The sequence below is a fragment of the Psammomys obesus genome, unplaced genomic scaffold, assembly GCF_907164565.1.
Source record: "Psammomys obesus unplaced genomic scaffold, mPsaObe1.curated_primary_1811, whole genome shotgun sequence".
NCBI classification, from domain to species: Eukaryota; Metazoa; Chordata; class Mammalia; order Rodentia; family Muridae; genus Psammomys; species Psammomys obesus.
Window position 1 is genome coordinate 3471145 of NW_026585895.1, and position 20805 is coordinate 3491949.

Below are 20805 nucleotides of genomic sequence, written 5' to 3' on the forward strand. Positions count from 1 at the left end.
TCTTCTATGAGGTATTCACTGTATCTCTTATTTCACTGGACATTTAGTCTCCAAATTAAGTTCTCTCTCTCTCTCTCTCTCTCTCTCTCTCTCTCTCTCTCTCTCTCACTCTCTCTCTGTGTGTGTGTGTGTGTGTGACTTACACTAAAGGCAGACTGTCCTTGAGTATGACTTTCAACAGGCTTTGGAGGAGAAAGATGTAAGAGCATCTGTGATCAGAGAAGAGAAAAACATCCTGTCACCTGATCTCTCTGGCTAATTTGTTTTAAATTAAGCACAGAAATTTTTCTTATAATTTAAAATGTTTTTCTACAATATATTTTTCCCTCCTCAAATTCCTTTAAGATAATTTCACTTTCCCTATCTGCCCCAGCTAACGTTTTCTCTTCCTCCCTCAAAATAAAACAAAACTATTTTGTTTCAAGCTTTAAAAATTCTAAAATTTAAAAAATACAGTAAGACAAAAAAAAATATGCAGTCTGTTCTTTGTTGGACAGTTACTGCTATCTGTGTGGCCTTCCCTGAGGTGTGTTTGAGATATGCAGTGACAGCACATTGGAATAGCTGATTTTCACCTTTCCAGTAGGCCTCAGTTGTACACAGCTTTTGTTGTTAGGTGTGGGACATGGGTTCTTTCCCGTTGTCCTAGCTGGGATTTTGTCTGCTTTAAACTTCTGCAGGTCTTGCGTTTCCTGTCAGTTTCTGCGTTCTTATGTGTTCAAGCCCACTTGCATCTGGAAAATTCTATTTTGTTGGAGTCAACCACCAGCTCTGAATCTTCCAATTAGTTGAAAAGCCTAAGAACAAGATCCGGCAATTCTGAGGTGGGGTTTGGTGAATATAAGAGAGGAGGAAAGAAACAGGGAAGTGTTCTAATTATACTAAACTCTAAAACAATTTTTTTTTCTATCAGTCAAGATTTTATTTTCCTTTACAACTCAATGGAATTCAATTGTGTATATATTTTAGGTGTTTTTATTATTATTATTATTTATTACAATTTATTTACTTTGTATCCCTTGTCTCCTCCCAATCCCATCTTCCTTATTACTAAAATGTTTTAAAAGAAAACCTCTGACTACATGCACAGTTTTCATTGTTATAAAACTAGTCTTGGAATAAACTGATGAAAATACAAACACTAAAAAGCCTCTTTGCAATGCAGGGGAAGGGATGCTCAAAACCCTCCTCCCTTTTGATGCACAAAAATGTGTCTCCTTCCACTTTCCTGGGTGGTGCTCTCCTCCTGCTCCTCACATTTCCCCTCCCTTTCCTCTGCTGCACAGCCAGCAATTAGGAAAAATATATTTAGATGCAGCAGTATCCGCCAAATATGTATTAGCTGACTTCAGGTCCACTATGCTCTCATGTTTTATTTGAAAATAATCTTCTGAGAAAGACAGGCCGATAACCTGAGCATTAGGAAATAGGAGAGGCAGCCTCCTCACCACATGCAGTGCAAAGCGCGGTGACTGGGAAATGGGCAGCTGCTGCTATCTTATTCCTCTGAGTGGGAAACTCAATAATATATTCCAGAAACCGACGCTGAACTTGCAGCTATGAACACTGTGGAAGTAATTCTTTATCCGCTTCAGTGTATGGGCATTGATTACTCTTAATAGTTAGTAAATAGAAGATTGCAAACACTGGGAATGAAAAATGCTGAGAAAAATTGCAAAGTGAGTTGTAAGAACTGAGACGTATTTTAAGGTGTTACTTTTAGTAAAGTCGCTTCATCTTACTAAATAACGCATTTATTTTCTATCTTGGTGCCATGCAAAATGCACATGAAGCATATTGTTTGGTGTTTCACTTAATCTTATTTAGCTTTTGTTCAATTAATTGTACTAAGAAGTAAAAGAAACATGGAAATATATCTGAGGAACACTTTTTGATGAGCTAAAAAATTAGGCAAGACTTCCAATTTTAATTAAGGCTCTAGACTGCAGTACTCAAAACAGAAAACAAACAAACAAACAAACAAACAAAAAACATCAATAATGAAATTGGAAAGACACCATACCCAATAAAGCATATATACCTGAAATAAGGGGACCTGAGTTCCGGTCTCTCAAATCAGTGTAGGCCAGGCACACAGATGCTCCAGAGTGACCCCAGGAAGGCAGAGACAAGGAAGCCTGGGGCTTCTAGCCTGCAAGGTTTTAAGGCCTGTGATCCCTGGGTTTGGAGGGAGGAGTTGGAGGGGTGGCTCAATGGTTTACACCATTGGTTCCTCTAACTAGAAGACATGGGTTCAGTCTCTGCATGCACACAACAGGTCTCAGCTGCCTGTCACTCCAGAGAGTGTTCCCAGACTCTCTCCCGGCCTCTGCCAGCAGGGGCTATACAGGTGGTGCACAGACAGACATGCAGGAAAACACTCGTCAACATGATAGAATAATAGCATTCTAGTTTGATAAGGTTGCGAGCATTAGAGTGAAATGCTGAACTACTGGCTTCCATAGGTGTGTGCGTATCTATGCACAGTGAACAAAAATAAAAGCACACACGGACACGTAAAAGTTAGTAAAATTCCATTTTAAAATAAAATAATAAATAAAAATTATTCACAAACAAAATTATGATACTAAATCTGTGTCTTTTGATACTTGTGCTTCATAAGGTGAGAGAAGTTATGTGATGTTTTTCTTCTGAGCTAAGCTAGAAGGTAGCCGGGGATTTAACTCACTGGTAGAATGCTTGCCAGCTCAGCTTAAGGCCTGACTTTTAGACCTCACCTTCAAACAAATAAACAAGACAGACTTTTAACAGATAGAATGGTCACGGATATCCATTTTTCATGGTCAAGGCATTCTTAGCAGTCCTGAGCATTTGCTGTAGTGGCCAGAAGAACATTAATTAAAGACAGTTAAAACAATGTAATCCAGAGTTTTAGGTTTTCTTGTTTATATAGCAATTTTTATAAAAACAAATTACATAGGTCTTGTTAGTCTTTAACATTCTATCTGGTACAAGATAAGTGCCTAATATCTGAAGAAAATAATGGAATTTTTCTTGGGACTTGATTTCTTTTTAAAGGTAAGAGTAAGCCAAGGTTTTCGAAAATGTATAAAATCACATCAAGGAGCAGAAGCAATCAAAGGGCTTTGAAGGCAGAATTGATCCCAATGGAACTGCAACCGCAATGTAAACCAAACCCATAACAATGAACAAAGATGGTTCCGTTTGTGGGAACAGCAACATGAGTACCTGTGGGAAATTTTGATACGAAAATCTTCTACTTACAAGAATATAATTACTATATATTTGTTTTGTCTAATTTTGTTAATAAATTCTGTTTATAAATGTTTTCAGTGAGTAACTATTGGAATGCTTTTCATAAAAACATACCAAGAATTACAATTCTTGAAACTATTCGCTTCCATATATTTGTTTTTATTAAATTATGTGATGCTTTTTTAAGTTTATTTGCTTAATAATTCTTTTTATATTAAACTCATTTAGTACACATTGTAATATATCAAATGATATTAAATATGTTATATCTAATTTCTACACAAACTGTAATACTCAAAGGTGTTTGAAAGGAAATTGACAAAGTTAATTGAATTTCCCTGTGAAGGCTGTACTTACAACTAATTTTTTTTCTTTGAAAGTGAAGTTAAAAATTTTGTCCTTTATTCTAACTAAACACTTTTTCTGTATTTTTTTCTTTTTTAAGAAAGGAAGAAAGAAAGAAAAACAGCTCATTTCTGCTGCCTCAGTGAGGCGTCTATTATGATGCTGTCAGGTGAGTGACAGCAGAGCAGGGGTTCATTTCTCACGCTAAATAAGAATGCCTGACATCCAAACTGCTTCTGGAAAGAGTCCATTGGAACCAAGCCAGATGAATATTATCCCAGGCAAGCAGGAGTGGCCTGCTGACTCTTAGAAAATTAGATTCCTGGACTGTGCCCACCAGTATTAAAATTCGGTAGTGAGTACACGTTTTCTAAACACCTAGATGTTAAAGACGACCATCTAGGATTGACTGGAGCTTCAATAAGCCATGTGTCTACTACCAGGCTAACTATTCACACACACACTCCTCATTTTTGTCTGGTTAATTTTCTGTCATTAACTTCCTTGCCCTTCCTTAGCCACCTACTCTCCACTAACTTGGCTTCTCATGTTTAGTAAAAGGTGCGTTACCTGTGTGTTTCAGAAGGTCAGAAAAGCAAGGACTATTTCAGATAACATTTTCATTTTCTGTAAACATAAGTCAAGTGCCACTGTAGTAAGCCAGCAGGTCCCTAACTACAGTCTTATTTAAATTTATACACTGAGATAAGTGTAGTCCTCGCCCCTAGCAAGGAAAGTTCTCTTTGCAACAGACAGAGACCATTACAGAGAACTACAACTAATGAAAATGCAGACCTGTGGTGCCCATTCCCGGTGGGTACACATACAACACACGACCTGCACGTAAGGCTCACGTGTGGAAAAGAAGTCAGCAGTAGTACAAGAGCCAGGAGCACAGGGAAATTTTCTTCTACAAATGTCGGAATCTACACCCATAAAGTCTTGCCAACATGAGTGTCTAACTGTTTATCTAAACAAGAACAAGATTGATTTCCAAGGTGGTTGTACAAGTTTGCATTCCGACCAATAATGAGGAGTGGTCCCCCTTTTCCACATCCTCTCCAGCACGTGATGTCACTTGAGTTTTCGATCTTAGCCATTCTGATGGGTGTAAGGTGAAATCTCAGGGTCATTTTGATTTGCATTTGCATTACCCTGATGACTAAGGATGTTGAACATTTCTTTAAGTGATTCTCTGCCATTAGATATTCCTCTATTGAGAATTCTTTGTTTAGCTCTGTACCCCATTTTTAATTAGATTACTTGATTTGTTGTGTGTTATGAAAGAAAGAGGAGTTAGAAACACATGGAGGGGACAGGAGCTTCAAAAGGAGAACAACAGAGCCAAAAAAAAAAAAAATGCTGAGCCCTGAGGCCCTGCAGAACTTATTAACCCAACCAAAGACAATGCATGGAGAAGACCTAAAACCAGGCTCAGATGTAGCCCATAGACTCAGTAGTCAAGAGGGTTCCCTAGTAAGGGGAGCAGGGGTTATTTCTGGCTTGAACTCTGTGACAGGCTCTTTGATTACCTCCCCTTTTGAGGAGGAGCCTTGCCAGGATACAGAGGAAGAAAATGCAACCAGTTCTGAAGAGATCTGATAGGCTAGGGTCAAATAAAAGGAGAGGAGGACCTCCAATGAGGGGCATAGGGGAAGAAGAAGGAAGGGAGGGTGGTATTGGAAGGAGATGAAGGAGGGTACCACAGCTGGAATACAAATTGAATAAATGGTAATAAAAGATAATAATAATAATAATAATAATAATAATAATAATAATAAGAACTAGAGCAGACATGCTAACATGGCTAGCAGAAAGACCAGGAGACATCAGTCCTACACAAAAACCTACAGGCAACCAAAGCATGCAGAGAACTTGACAAATAATCTTCCCAGAGATTACCCAATACCAATGGTCAGCCTTTAAAAAGATACACACACATACTATTATAGGTACTAAGCAAGATGGATTCATCCACTTAAGGATGCATATGTGTATATAGACATGTATATATGTAACAGCAATTGGTATGATAATTTCAAATATAGAAATGATTCAAAACTAATAGTCATGATATACTGAACATAGAATTTGACACTTCTCTTTTTTTTTTCTTTTGCTCTCAAAACAATGCTTTTACCCAACTTGCCCATTCATTGTAGGACATTTTAGTAGTAATTAAATATAATTCATTAAATGTGTCTAAAAACATTTGCTATACTGCAGAAATATAAATCATTTACAATTATTGTTATTTATGTAGAAAGAATTAAAAACAACAAAAATATTGGATTTAGATTGTATAGCTAAAATTCGAACTAAAATCTCTGTTTCTAAAGCCTTACTTTTACTATCAGGAATCAAGCAACTGTGTGAGACAGTATAAAAACTCTATCTAAAACCCAAAACACACATATTGAACGTTGTTAGATAACTGCCAGACTCAGATGTCATCTTATTGGACCCGGCTTCTTAAATATATATATATATATATATATATATATATATATATATATATATATATATATATATATATATATATATGTGTGTGTGTGTGTGTGTGTGTAAATATATGTGTGTATGTATATAGGCATATCTATGTATGTACGTATGTATGCAGGTATGTATGTATGTATGTATTACTTTGCCAAAATTCTCCTACTAGCTAGTTCAAACCAGCATAGGATTTGCTGGTGAGAAGACTCTCAATATGGAATTCTTTTCCTCCCAACAACTCTAAAATTTCCTCCGAGAATTTTCATTTGACCGTGCCATCTTGTCCTGTCTCTGAATATCCCTTCTATGCCATGTGGCTAAAGTCAGTTTGCCAGAAAGAGGAAATGGGGTAATTATATTTACTATTTTACTACTATTACTGCTCTTGAGGTTGCTGGCAAGTTAACCAAGTATGCGGAATACAAGCTTTACCTCTTTGCTGAGACCCAAAAGAATGTGGAGGAATTCCAACCAGCATAGAGAATAGCTCCTCTCAGATAACTCTGTAGATTATCGTTCAGATGAGAACAATTATGAGGCTTAAGAACAGTGTCGTTGACAAACCCAACTCGCAGGACAACAGCATCAGCTGGGAAGCTGCAGGATAAACCTGACAGGCCATCATCCTATTATTTAAGCTGATACAGGTCTCAGTGCCTGACAGTCCTCTTTTTAAAATCATTTATTTTTTTATTTACTTATCTATTTATTTATTTGTTGAAATTTATTCACTTTGTATCCCTGCTGTAGCCCCCTCCCTCTTCTCTCCCTATGCCCCTCCCCTAGACCACTGATAGGGGAGGTCCTTGTTCCCTTCCATCTGACCCTAGCCTATCAGGTCTCATCAGGACTGGCTGCATCATCTTCCTCTGTGGCCTGGTAAAGCTGCCTCCCCCAGGGAGAGGTTATCAAAGAGCCGGCCACTGAGTTCATGTCAGAGACAGTCCCTGCTCACATTACAAGAAAACCCACTTGGAGACTGAGCTGCCATGGTACATCTGTGCAGGGGTTCTAGGTCCTCACCAACCCTATATCTGACAGAGGGCTAATATCCAGAATATATAAAGAACTCAAGAAATTAAACACCAAAAACTAAGTAATCTTGGCATTCCTCTTAAATATCTTTCCTTACTCCTCCCCTGATTGCTCTGCCATTTGCCTTTGTCTTTCTCCTTCCCTCCACACCCATTCTCACTGCTTCTATTTCCAAGACCATGACCACCCTGCAACTTTGCTTACTGAATTAATTTAAGCTTTTTTTTTTTCCATATCATAGCAGCAGGAAGGTCTCTGATAGTGTATCAGTTGAATGGATGGGGAATAAGTGTTATGGTTTGTTTGCTTGTTTGTTTTTTCTTTTTAGAGATGAATGCTTTCAACAGTGGCCTTGGCCATCATTTCTAGAAGTGTATGGATTTCTTGAGAAAAATGTATTACATTCAAAAGATGACACAGAAATATAATGTTTACTATTATGAGTTAGGTGTAAGGTAAAAGCACAAGTGGGAAGCAGGAGTTATCTAGCATCTAGGAGGTAGGAGGAAAAAAAAAACAAAACAAAGGATAAAAATGTCCATGTCCCTGTTTGAATTTCCTGAAGCCTATGAATGTGCATTGTCCGTGTTTGATTTAGGATACTGAGACAAAAGATTATGGTCTTTAAAATTATCAATAGTTTCTAAAGCATATGTGAATTGAATTACTGATACAGCATTTTAATTAAAGTGATTATATATCACAAGTAAACAACAGTCTCACTTTTTCTCATGTCACCAAATTATGCTAGGCATTGTAGCAAAGATGATCAATATACTTGATGTATTGTTATTATTTACTTCAGTTTCTCTTACCAATAAGGTGATATGGAAATGAATTGTCTTCAACATAGCTAACCAGAACAGCGATATGCAATGTGCATTTCTGAGATGCTAGTATGAACAGCCTACCTGCAAATGAGCCTCCTGGGTATTTTAATGACAATGGGCACCATAATATCCATTCTTCTAAGTGATGATCTATAAAATGCTTCTTTCATATTGAATCAATAATTGCACTGTGGTTATCACTAGAAATACACCAGTGTGATTGTATATAATTGTCCCTTTCATTCAAGAAAGGTAAATTCTCTTGTTATAGGGATTGTTGGTTAAATGCTAACAAAACGTGATCATTCACTTACAAATATTTCCATGCACCTTTCTTTAACATTTTTGATGATCAACAAATAAGGATGTATATTCCTGTATAAAACTTAATGAAGCTCATCATTCTCTCTAGGCAGCACAAATAGAAGCTACTTCATTGCTTCTGTAAGTTCCTATGACAAATATCGGAAGAGGGTAGGCTTAAAGGAAGAAAGTTCATAATTTTACATATTCATTTACATTCTAGCTGTGTTTCTTTCAAAAATGACAGTCATTATAATTCTCTAACTTTGACCAATTATGCAATCCTCAGAAATTTTAATTGAACTACATTATAAGTTAATGAAAAATTAAAGTGAAATTACCATTAAAGATTAGAAAGCTACTACATAAAAAAAAAAAAAAATACTAAGAACCGGCAAACATTATAGGACAAAACTGTCACTTTCAAATCCAAGACTGACTGTCAAAAGCTTTTTTTAATTAATCTTTTATTTTTTATATTAATAACATTTTATTTAATTTGTATCCTAGCTGTAGCCCCATCCTTCATTCCCTCCCAACCTCACCCCCCCATCTCCTTCCTGCCCCTCTTAAAGTCCACTGATGGGAGAGGTTCTCCTCCCCTCCATCTGATCTAGCTTTTTGACACACTCCATTTCATCAAGATTTTATTATATGTAATACATGTGACTAAATTAGAAAATCATCATAAATTAATAGGGGTAAGCACCTGAATAAAATATATAATAAGCACATCATACCTTTATCTCCTTTTTGTAGTGAAATTTTTAGAATGAGTTTTAACTAATAAAACTGAGATAACAATATTTGACATTTTTATTAATTTGGGGATATTTGCTGAGTTTGTAACTGCAGTAAGAGAAAATGTTATGCCGCCCCCTAGTGTAAATATTAATTTTGTAACATCAGAACTGCAGTGAGGGAAAACATTGAAGACATTCCTGTGCATGGAAACCACTGGAGACAGCAAAAGGAACCCTAAACTTTCCTAAGGAGTTATCTTTGAGTGACTTCATGAGCTTTATAAGTTAAAGAAATGACTGAAGTCTGAAGTTTCCTTAGAGTCTTAATTGATCTCTGAAATACGTAGGGCAGACTCCAAGCAAACAGTGACTTTGCATGCATCATTGGCAAATGCATCTGTATGAGTACCATGAAAGAACAGCATGCCACGTATAAATCTCCACGCAAACCTAACCTGGGTGTTTAGACATTCGAATAGCCATGGGGTGCTGGAGGCCAGTGGTGCTTTGGGAGAGATTTAGGTGATGAGAGCCCAGCTCCAGTATATAATGAATGCAAGGGAAACTCCTCATGAAGAAAACCCGGGGAAACTGCAGTGGCAATGGGCAAGTCCTCAAGAGATTCTACACCAGCTATCAGCTTGCCAACAACATGGTTGTCAAAGCCACTTGACTTATGAAACATCATTTTTCTTTATATGGATGATGTTCAAGAAATGCTATCTAGAGCTACCAACACAATTAACATAAAAAATGAAATATGAATATAGGTAAATGCAAAATATCTAACATACTGAATACTGTGAACGAGATTCTAATAAAGAGTGAGAACTGCGGTAAAATATACCGTTTATGAAGAGCTTATATATACCCTAGTAAAAACTTTTAATGTCCTTTGTAGAATTTAACTCAAAAACTAATCTTCTGGATAGATATTACTATGTTTTAGGAAGGACAATGCAGAATTGGCAATACGGCTCAGCAGGTAAAGGTGCACGGGATCAGATCTGACGACCCGAGGTCAATCCCTAGGACCAAACTGTAGAAGCTCAGAACTAACTCCTGGAAGTTACCTTCTAATCCACATATATATTCCATGGCACACGTAAACATGCACACTCACACACTCACACACTCACACACTCTCACACTCACACACTCGCAAACATACAACACTAAAAAAGAAAAAAGATAGTATCATTGGTAGTGAAGCAACAAAGTGAATTTTGACAATTTCTACTCCTGTTTGATTAATTCTTTATTAGTTCTTCCTGATACAGCACTGATTTTACCAAGATTAATAATGTGTCAGTTAAATAAATGTTATTTCCAGACTTGCCTGTATTTGGTCCATTCTCTGGATCAGTGCTAACCAAAAAATTTCAATCCAACAGTACTGGGAAATAATTCTTGCATGAAAATGATAAACTTTTGTCCTTCCTTTTAATTTTTTAAGCAGAGTTGAAGACTTAATGTAAATTTAAGTATGGTCATTAAAGAGAAGCAGAGAGAGGGAGGGAGGGAGAAGGGGGAAGAGAGAGAGAGAAAGAGAGGATTAAAATAGGAAGCTTCCCATTGTTTAATGAAAATGTCTCAGCTGACCTAATTCAGGTAGTGCCACTGGACAAGTCTGTGTGTCACCTTCATGATAAGCAAATCTCCTTGTTGGTGGAGACAGTCATTAGCTGGATGAGGTGCTTCAGTGACAGAGAAGACAGTGGCTTTCACTCCAGAAGTATGTCCTTGCATCCACTTTGCTGTGTCTAAAATACTTACGTACTTAAAATATAGTTGAAAGCAAAAGCAGAGACACCTCATCACCACAAGAACATGAGCTCCTGTCTTAGGTCTGCGTCTGTGTGAGTGGACAGTGACTGGAAAGCCTGCAACCCAAATCCCGTGTACCTGCTAACTGTGCACCTAGATGGCACTTTTAGCCAGCATTTTCATATTATAAGAAATACATAAGATACTTTTAACATGGCTAGATTGCTTATGTCAAGACAAATGATTCTGACTGTATTTGTGCTTTCTTAGATTTGGTTATGGCTTCAGCCAACGTGTCTGAAGTTTTCGTATCCAGCTGTGATGCCTGTGAGCCACACAATGAGTGAGGAGTAACAGGGACAGCGGAGTCCTCTCAGAAGACCCAGAGTTGTGGTCTGTCTGTCACTCTCCATCATCCTTCCACTTCAGCTGCTGTGGAATTACCAAATCAAAGCTTAGCCCTGGACCTTCAGTGATACTAATCACAGAAAATTCCCATGATATGAAGGGGAAGGAGGAAATGATAGAACAGTCGGGGACTCTAATAGGCAGGAGGGCTGGAGGTTGATTCAACAGAAGAAGGAGAAAAGACAGATAAAACGAAAGCCTCAAGGATTCATGTCATTTTATATTTTTCTAAATTGTCTACAATGAATATAAGTATACAGGCATACATAAGCACAGTTTAAAGGAAATCATACCACTTTAGCTGGCAATGCTCCACAATGCACATCTAATGAAGACCACAGAACCAGGCATGAGAAACCACTGTTCCAGTAGTTTGTCAGGACGGTCCAATTGGCCTTAAAACAATGCAGGCTTTTGCTGTTGCCATTGACTCCATCTCTGGGGTTGAAAGTAAGTCCATCTAGCTAAAGATGCCTCACACTTAGAACACAGGACTAAAATGATTTGAGCTGGATCTAGCCTAAAAGCTTTCTTCCTGTGGTATAGCTTCCATAGTTCCGGAAAGTCCTATGAAAGCTGCCACGGTAAGGAAGAAAACGTTTTACCTAACCAACTGTGATGCCTATGAACCACAATGACTACCGTGGCAGGATACACATTAAAGGTGAAACAGTGCCACGCTTATGTTGACGGCAAACAATACTGTCTAATTGAACTGAAGGCCCCATCAGCGGGCAGAAAATTATGTCTGATACTGGACACCTAAACATCTAACCTTTGTCTAGTGAAATCATAGGTCTTAGCTGTAACCTAACATTGGCACTTTCCTAGACCAGCAGAACTCCTACCCACATTCTGAACCTTATTTTTATACCCACGGATAAGTTCAGTTTTCACCCAAGTAATTTTCATGAGGTCCCTCCTCTAGACAAATGACTACAGGTAATTAGCACCTGCTGTGCTTTGGAGAGGTAGCCTCGCCTAGAAATGACCCCCCTCATTGGTTGTCCAATACGACATCGACAGACCTAATGTCCCATGTACACGAACAACAGCAACAGACTCGGCAGGTTGTAGTCATATATTGGTGCGCATTTGTGTGTATGACTATCTGTCACAATGATGATCAAGAATCGTGGCCATCAATTTGAAAGGGAGTTTGAAGACTTGGGAATGGGGGAAGTGATATGATTATATTTTCATTATAAAAACATTACATTAAATATATAACTATATATTTATTTATAATTATATTTTACTTACAAATTTATTTTGAAGGGTGAAAGAAAGAAAAGAGTAAATCCAGAATTCCCTGATTGTTCCCCATTTCCTAGTTTTCATCCTCTATCTAGGCTGTGGTTTCCAATACAATCCTCTAAATTTTTATAAGACTGAAAACTGTTGGCCTGTGTTCTTTTAAAGCCATAAATGTCTATTATCTATAAGTTTCAAAAGTTTCACATTTCCCACTCCATCGATGATTTGATATTTATTTCACCTGCAGTCTATATTGAAAACATAACTATGCCAACTTTGATTCAAAAGGAAAATGTTTCATCTCCTAAAGTCATCTACAACTGCAGTAGTGTGGGGCCAAATATTTTCACCATTCCATCATGATGCTTTCCACTGATTTTCCTTGCCTCTCTCATTCCTAAAGAGCCTATCTTGAAATCCCATTTCTCTAATGTCCCATGATCCTACTCTGGGTGCCTGGACTCTGATCAACTTGTCCTTTTGGCTTTTATCTCTGTGACCATCCACGTCTTATCAGACACTCGAAATAGAAGTTCCTAAAACTTCCACCTAGGAGCTTGTCTGGGTCTAGAAGTCGGGCTAACATCAAAGGTTTCGTTCTAGGAACACACTGGATTTTCAGATGATAGAGCCTTCCCCTCGGTCTCATCACAGATGGAAACAAAATGAGTCCTTTGACTCCTCAGTAACCTCTCTTAGTCACCATCATAAACATCAGCTCTCTACTAGTCTGTTGTAATTGACTTCTACATGAAAAAAGCTAAGATCGCCACAAAGGAGCTGTAATCACAGTAAAAATCCACAGATTTCGTGAGTGTTCCCAAGCCTCTCACAGTATATACCACCTTGTAAAAACAAATATAATCCACCAAAATCTCCTCCACTACAAGTGTGTTCCTGAAAAATTTTGGCTGCTGTACATGACCATAACTCTGTGGGTTTTCCTGGGATTTTTTTGAAAAATGAAAATTCTTTATTTTAAACAATTCTATATAAAACATGATTTAAAAAAGCATTATGCACCACTAAAAATAAGTGTAATTTTTTTTTTCTTTCACATAGAGTTAGCCTTAATATTTTACTTAAGAAGTGTCTGTGTCGTTAGCTGTCAGGTTATGACCGAGAGTAAGGATGATGACTTGCGTATTTGTAACAGGGCATGTTATAGGTAAGAATTGGAAATATATATATAAACATATCACTATTTAAAACAGCTATTAAGTTGCTAGTAAATAACAGAGTTGCAATAGGCTCTAGAATCAGTCTATAAAGTTACCATCAACTCATTTATCTACTCTTGGATCCAACTAGCATCTTTGTATTCATCATTTAGTTGCCTTATTGCAAAAAAACAAAAAACAAAAACAAACAAAAAAAACCATGAATGAGCTGAAATATTGTGCATCAGAGTTATTCAAGTACTTTAATTTATAGAAACGGGAGCCTTCTCTGTGTATAGGGAGTGCGTGTGTTAATATGCACACAAGATTGATATGAAGGAATGGCTTCTGTAGTGGCAGTGAGTGGCAGTTGGAAAGGGGAAGTAATTGGTGGATGGGAAATGTGGGCAGAAGCTGATCCAGGAGTCAGAAAGTAGAATTTACTCTTTTATAAGAAATCGTGGTGTTTGTTCTTAAAGACTATCAACTATCAACTATTAAAGCTGCATGAGGCCAGCTTCTATAGGCTAAATCAATGTCTTAAACTTTAAGTTAATAGATTAGATGTTAACCACATTTACAAAATTCATTACTGCAATATAATTAGCATTTGGTTGATAAGAGGCTACTAAATGTTGAATTCTACATAGCTCATTTACTAAGACTGCCAGTAACTGAAGCACAGCTCTTCTGCCACAGACATTTGGTGTATGAAAGGTACTTACACTGAGGAAGGTATGTAGCTTTCTTCCAGCGACTCCAAGCCATTATTAAAGAGTTCAGAATGGTACATTCAGTAATGGCCAACATTTGCTTTAACAATTAACATTGAGTCTTAATTATTTATTACCCCACTTTATCTTACATTTTGCTGGAAAGTATAGAACAATACATTTATAAAAATTAATGAAACCTTGCCAGTTATAAACACCATCAGAAATTCATTATACAGTGAAAGCTTCTCTTGGATGTAAGGCTCCCTTAGAGCGTGAGGAAATACATCAAATAATTTCAAGATGGAATTTTCAGAAAGAAAATGTAGCAAAATTATACTTTAAATATATTCCTTGTGGTTGGCAACATAAAATGTGATAGACAGAAACATATAATCCCTTCCTAAATTTAAGCTACAGTACAGCACAGATTATAATTGTTACATTCTCTGAAGTGACTTATCAGATTCCCAGAGCACAGAATTCCTTTTTAACAGCATTACCTCCCATCTCTAGGTCACTAGAAGAGACTATGACAATGTTGTAGAGTCATCAGAATTAGTTTAAAGTGCGATTCCCACTATTCATAAGACTATTAATAAACTGTCTACTCCCTATATAAACTAATCCTCTTAGGCATAAATTATGTTTAAGAATAACTTACAGACTAAAATTGCATTCAAAATTAATTTTGAAAAGACTAGAAATAGTAAGAAAATACCTAAAGTACTAGTAGCCTAGCTGATAAGGTTCTATTCTATTTTATTTTACTTTATTTTTGTTGTTGGCAATTGAGTCCAAGTACTCTTGAATGATAACTGTGTTATGTAATACTGTGCTATATTCTCAGATAAAATTTGTGATTTTACATGTCTATAATCCTCGATTTCTCATGTGCTTCTTGTTATGAAGCTGTTCAACATATCTGATCTGGATTATGTGCCGGGTAATCCAACCAGTAAGGGACAAATAAAAGTGGGGGACACTATTAATGTTCTACAAGTGATGCTAAGACCATTACTTTCATGAGAGTTGGTCCAGTGAAGAATGCACAGAGAAACAGAAAAGTCATTTTATCTCTCTATAGGAAAGTCATTTTTTGAGTAAACAAGTATCGACATAGTTTAATGGTGTTATTATCTGAGAAGGTGATATTAAAAATAGGCACTACCCAGAAATATGAGCAGATCTTTGAGTTCAAGGCCAGACTGGTCTACAGAGCAAATCTAGGACAACCAGTGCTACACAGAGAAACTGTGTCTCAAAAGAAAGAAACAAAAAGCAGTATAGAAGTGATAAAGTAGAAAACATTGTTTTCAATTGATATAGAAATCCAAAAATTTTAAAACACTACATACTAAAAAAAACTACTATAGAATTTGAAAGTGTCCAATATAAAACCCAATGTAATTGTTTGACTAGGTCCTCTAGTATTTTTAAATTAAAATGCAATTGGCAACATCAATACCACAAAAAACATCCATACCCTTCTGAGAAACAGAGGCAAGATTCTAACTAACTACTCACATTCCAGCTAAGATAACTCAGTAACTATTCAATGGCAGCATTTTTTTAATAGTGTAGTACAATATTTTTTGAGTCATGATAATAAGCTTTCAACTACTGGTGACGTTTCCCATTTGAATAATATGTCTAAAGATGTACATGCTATAAAGTTTTACTAAAATTACACCAGAGAGTAAATGGTACATTTAGTTCAGGAAAGTAAGACACAGCATAGTTGTTTTAATGTTGAATGCATAATTTTAAAAGATGCTTGGAAAAACATGTAACCACTGAATGTAGGCGTGTGTTCTTAAAGCTGATATGATTGTGAGCATATTAGTCTATCACCTGATTCCAACTTCACCTCCCCACTCTTCAGATAGTAATCTATTAATGCTAATTTTTCAATGTGATTAACTCAGCGTCTCTTCAGTCTTATAGTCAGAAGATGTACCCAAAATTGGTTTCATTGAGTCAATGAAACTTTTACATCATAATTTCTAGGAGATACAGGAGAAGTAAGTGAATTAAATAAAAGTTAAATTATATTTAAATGACAAAAAGCACATGGTATTTGTCAAGGTCAACCTAAATTTTTTCACTTCTAGTGTAAACACACAAAGAATATATTTTTATATTTTAAAATTGATATGTAAGAGAATATCCTAAGTGACAAAAAACTTGTAAATACGTCAAAAGATGGGAAGACATTATAAAGCAGAATCGGAATGAGCAGGAGCATTGAGAACAGAGCATACTTGCAGCATGACCCACAGCTATTGGTGCCTCAGATCTCCACGGGAGCTGAAGTTCCCCAGTGAGGCTGAATAACCTAAAGAGCAATTGTGATGAAGACCGACCAACAAATGAACTCCTTTTCTCCCCGAACCTGAAACCTCCCGAATCAACAGTGGTAGTCATCGCACAGCGCTGTGACCTTGGTGAAAAGTTGCGAATGTTTGCCCATTTGAGTATAAGGAGTCAAACACAGAAGTTCATTTTTTAAATTGGCATTATTTCTCTGTGTTTGGAGACAAGAAGAAAAGTAAATAGTTTCAACTAAATGTGGCACACAATACTATCGCTTAGTCATATTATGCAAAGCTCCTTATAAGTTCCATGATTTATAATGTCGTTAAACCTGCATCATAACAATGACTTACTATGTGATCTCCCAGCAAACTGGATCGTTTTTGCCTAATTCAATTCAGTGACATTACAACATTAAATGAGACATAAAAATTCTAAGCAACTAACAAACAGAACACAACAACAAGCAATGACATCTAAGGCTCTTAAGTCAAAACCCATAGTTCACATTGAAATTCCATATAAATATATATTACCTATTTAGTTATCTATTAAAACATTTAAGACATATAAATAGGTCAAATAATTTTCATAGATTAATTGTGAAAACATTAATAAAGGATATTATTGAAAAAGTAGTTTTTCATGCAAACTAAAGTTTAAAATGGACTTTATAGATCACAGAGTTTATTCAAAGCCATTAAGTTCTGTACTTCATCCATAATAACAGGTATCATTAATAAAAGATTGATTTCTTGTTCCATGAAATTAAGCTATGTTAAAAGGGGCAAATGCAATGCAATTTGTAACATACAAAATAACAAGTAACAAGTAAATCACTGAACTACTCTGTGTTTTTAAGAAATGACAAAATGAAGGGTATGCATTCATTAAATTGCTAATTTGGTAAAGTTCATTAGGCTCGTGATGACCAGATTCTGGTGTTATAGCGGGTACAAACATGTGTGTATATGTGGGCAATCATCACTTCTCATCAGGATCCTAGGTGTGTAGGACACCTGCCACTTTTGACATGGGAAGTCCGAGGTTTAGTAAGAAAAGAAGTTCATTTATTGATTGGTTTTCCCCATTGTTGTTATTTAATTCATTAACATATATGCATTCTCGCATATAGGTCAGAAACAATTAACCAATGACACTGAAATCAGGATAAACTGGACAAGTTGCAAGAAACTTTTTATTTGTGATTGATATCATAGCATATTAAAAGCTCTACATACTGAATAAATCTTGAGAATAACTAAGGTTATAGAACTTCTTTCATTAAATCTGAGATTTGAAGAAATTTAAAATACTCATCACCTGGCAATTAAAACAATTTAATTGGGGGAAATCAAAATTGTTTTTATCGTGAATATATTTAAGTTGCATCTCCTTGAAATAAAAAGAAACAGATACATGGACATCATTACTATTCCTTTATCTTAGAGGCAAAATTCAATATTGAAATTAAACTATAAAAGAACATAAAAGATTATTCAATTATTACTCTATAAATGTTGGTTTTAAATATTGTGTATATTTAATATACATGACTTATCAACCTAAAAACTAAAGACATTAAAACAAATGACCTGATTTTTTTTAAAAAGGTATGCATAAACTTTAATTTGAAATATTTCATCACTCAGTGTATGTTCATCTTAAGTTAATATTTATGCATCATATTAATGTTGGTGCTTATTAAACTTCAGGACCAATTGTCTTTTTAACTGGCAAAATATGGCATATAGTAGGGCTCAAAGAATTCTAGGTCCTGTGAAGAATACATCATTATATAAATACAAACAAGTCTTTATTAATTAGCATAATTTCCTTATCCATATGTCTAGACTCTCCTATTATACTTAAGGACAAGCATATATCCCATTTTTTAATGACAAAACTCATTAAAAAGCACTTAGGGCAATTCACATATTCCTATGAAAAACAGTATTCAGTGGAGTGGGGTACTAATGTGAACATGCTCTGCGTTTAGGTCGGTTTGAGACTTGTGCACACAAATGCACAGAGGGCAGCTCAGCATCTGGAAGGGCTGTCATGACCACCCCGGCAAGTTCCAGTCATTCCAGTCAAGAGAAACGTATGAGCTTCATTTCACAGTGCATAGCTCCTGTTCATGGCTTCTGACGCTTGCACATATTTTGATTTATTCATCTCATTTAGGGTGGCTGCTTTTAATGCGCCGTTTTAATCATGAGGTTACAAAGCCAATACTCATATTTAACCGGCCCTTTGTCAACATGAGTGATGAAGAACTCGCTCACTTCAAATACACAGCAAGTAAGTGGTCACAGGCAAGTCGAGGCGCTGTAGAGCCTAAGGAAACTGAAAAAGTCCAGTGAACAGCACTGTGGCAAGGTCAGGTTTGGAAAATAGCTGCTCATTTTTTTCTCTGAACTCTTGAATGTTGTAGCACCCGCCCGATGTCAATATTTCCCTGTTCAGCGACTTTTGCTTGTTTTTAAAATAAACTTGGTTTAATGAAAAAAGGCAAATGCATTGAAGGAAGGGTTTTCTCTTTAAATTGTTAGCTGAACTGAGAGCCAAGTTTCAATAATCCTTTTAGACTTGGCCCACCTCACAGTACTACACTAAAGAAGTCTGCAGTTTGCATTCTGTTGTGCAGCAAGGAAGCAACCAAACAGATCCTGAACATCAAAGGTATCAGAGAATAAATCAAGTGCATACTATGGTATCTAAATCCTCTGAAAACTTCAAATGAGAACTTTTCATCCTCAAAAAAACAGGCAATTATTTATTTATGTGGACACTCTTTTAAACATATGAAGAGATTGATATTAAGAAAACTGTGTTTGCTTTTGAGCTAAGTGTGTCCTTGAACTACTCTGTCCTTTTAGATAAACGGGTACTGGGAGAAGACTAAACTGAGGTCCGCCCGTGGGCTCAGACCTGAGAAAGTCTTAAGCTTCACAACCTGACTTCACCTGGACTCCGCAGGGCTCATACTAAAGGCACTGCACAGGGCCACTCTCTTGCTTTGGAGTGGTGTGGACTTCTCCAGACACTTGCTCATGAGAGTTGGTTCTGTGGGGAGGCTTTGCAGATGATGGAATTTGAGCGGAAAGTGGGAGTTGTTCCCTGCGCCGTCTCTGAGCTAGGCACATCTTCCACCAGTAAGGAGTGCTGTCCCTCTGGGTGCCGAGGGACAGGCTGTCCAGTGAGAACAGCTGCGTGGGTTTTGTTTTCTAACACGCTTCCTACTGGCTGCCACTGTGGCACGGTGATCACCTTCCAGCCGTCTCCCCTCCCTGAACTTACAGAGTGACAAGCTGACAGTACGAGGCAAGGTCTGATGGCATCATGTTTAGCCTTATTCAACTTCTCAGGAGAGACGTTTCCTGTCTGTGGGTCACTCAGAGAAGAGCCAAGTAACTAACTCTTTCTGACACCCTCACTCAGTCCAGCCACTTGCCCTCAGCCACGGGCCACACTGCCTGTTCGCCATCAGAGACACCCACACCATCCCTCACCTTCAAGGTACCTAAACTGCGCGGTGTCACAGGATCTCTTAGGGTTAGGGTTCCTTCCTGTTTTTAGGAGGACCTATTGAAAGGAGAGCCTGGCAGTCCTCAGCCCCGGGAGTGTGCTGGACAGAGAGCCCCGTGCAGTGCCAGGGAAGCCTTCCCTCGGAGCTTTCCTGAGATTCTTTCCCTCCACCCGCCTCTCATCCCACGCCCATCCGATAAATAAATGGAATAAATGAATGTTTTGCAAGCCAAACAAAATCGCCTGAGCTCCCCAACCGCCAGCCAACTCATTCCCCCTGAAAGGCGCCCTGTTAGATGAGAGACGGACACAGACACACGCACACAGATACACACACACACCCAGAGAGCGATTACCAGAGTTTTGTTGCCGTTCTTGCTGAGAGGGCCCCGGAAAACTCCCTTGATGTTGCGAAAGTGTCCGTTGCTGAGACGCGTGGAGCTGATGACAATGTAGTAACACTCCATGGGGCGGCCGCCGCCTCTCCTCCGCAGCCGCCGCTTCCACGCGCCCGCGCCCTGCGCCGCAGCCCGGCCCGGCAGGGAGGAGGCGGCTGGGGACGGCGGCGGCTCGCGGGGCTCCTACGCCCGGCTGCGGAGCGCGCCCCGCCGCCTCCGCATCCCGGCCGGCCGCGCTCGCGGGGCTCGCCTGGAGACGGGCCGGG

At 37.6% G+C, this 20805-nt stretch overlaps 1 protein-coding gene across 1 annotated transcript in view; it reads right to left on the reverse strand.

The window, feature by feature from the left end:
• Positions 1-20629, reverse strand: part of Znf804a (zinc finger protein 804A) — a 223424-nt gene extending 202795 nt beyond the window's left edge. Inside the window, exon 1 of the mRNA XM_055600554.1 lies at positions 20498-20629. Coding sequence (XP_055456529.1) covers positions 20498-20608 — 111 coding nt within the window. The 5' untranslated portion in view covers positions 20609-20629. The remainder of the gene's footprint in view (positions 1-20497) is intronic.
• Between the last annotated feature and the right edge of the window lie 176 nt (positions 20630-20805).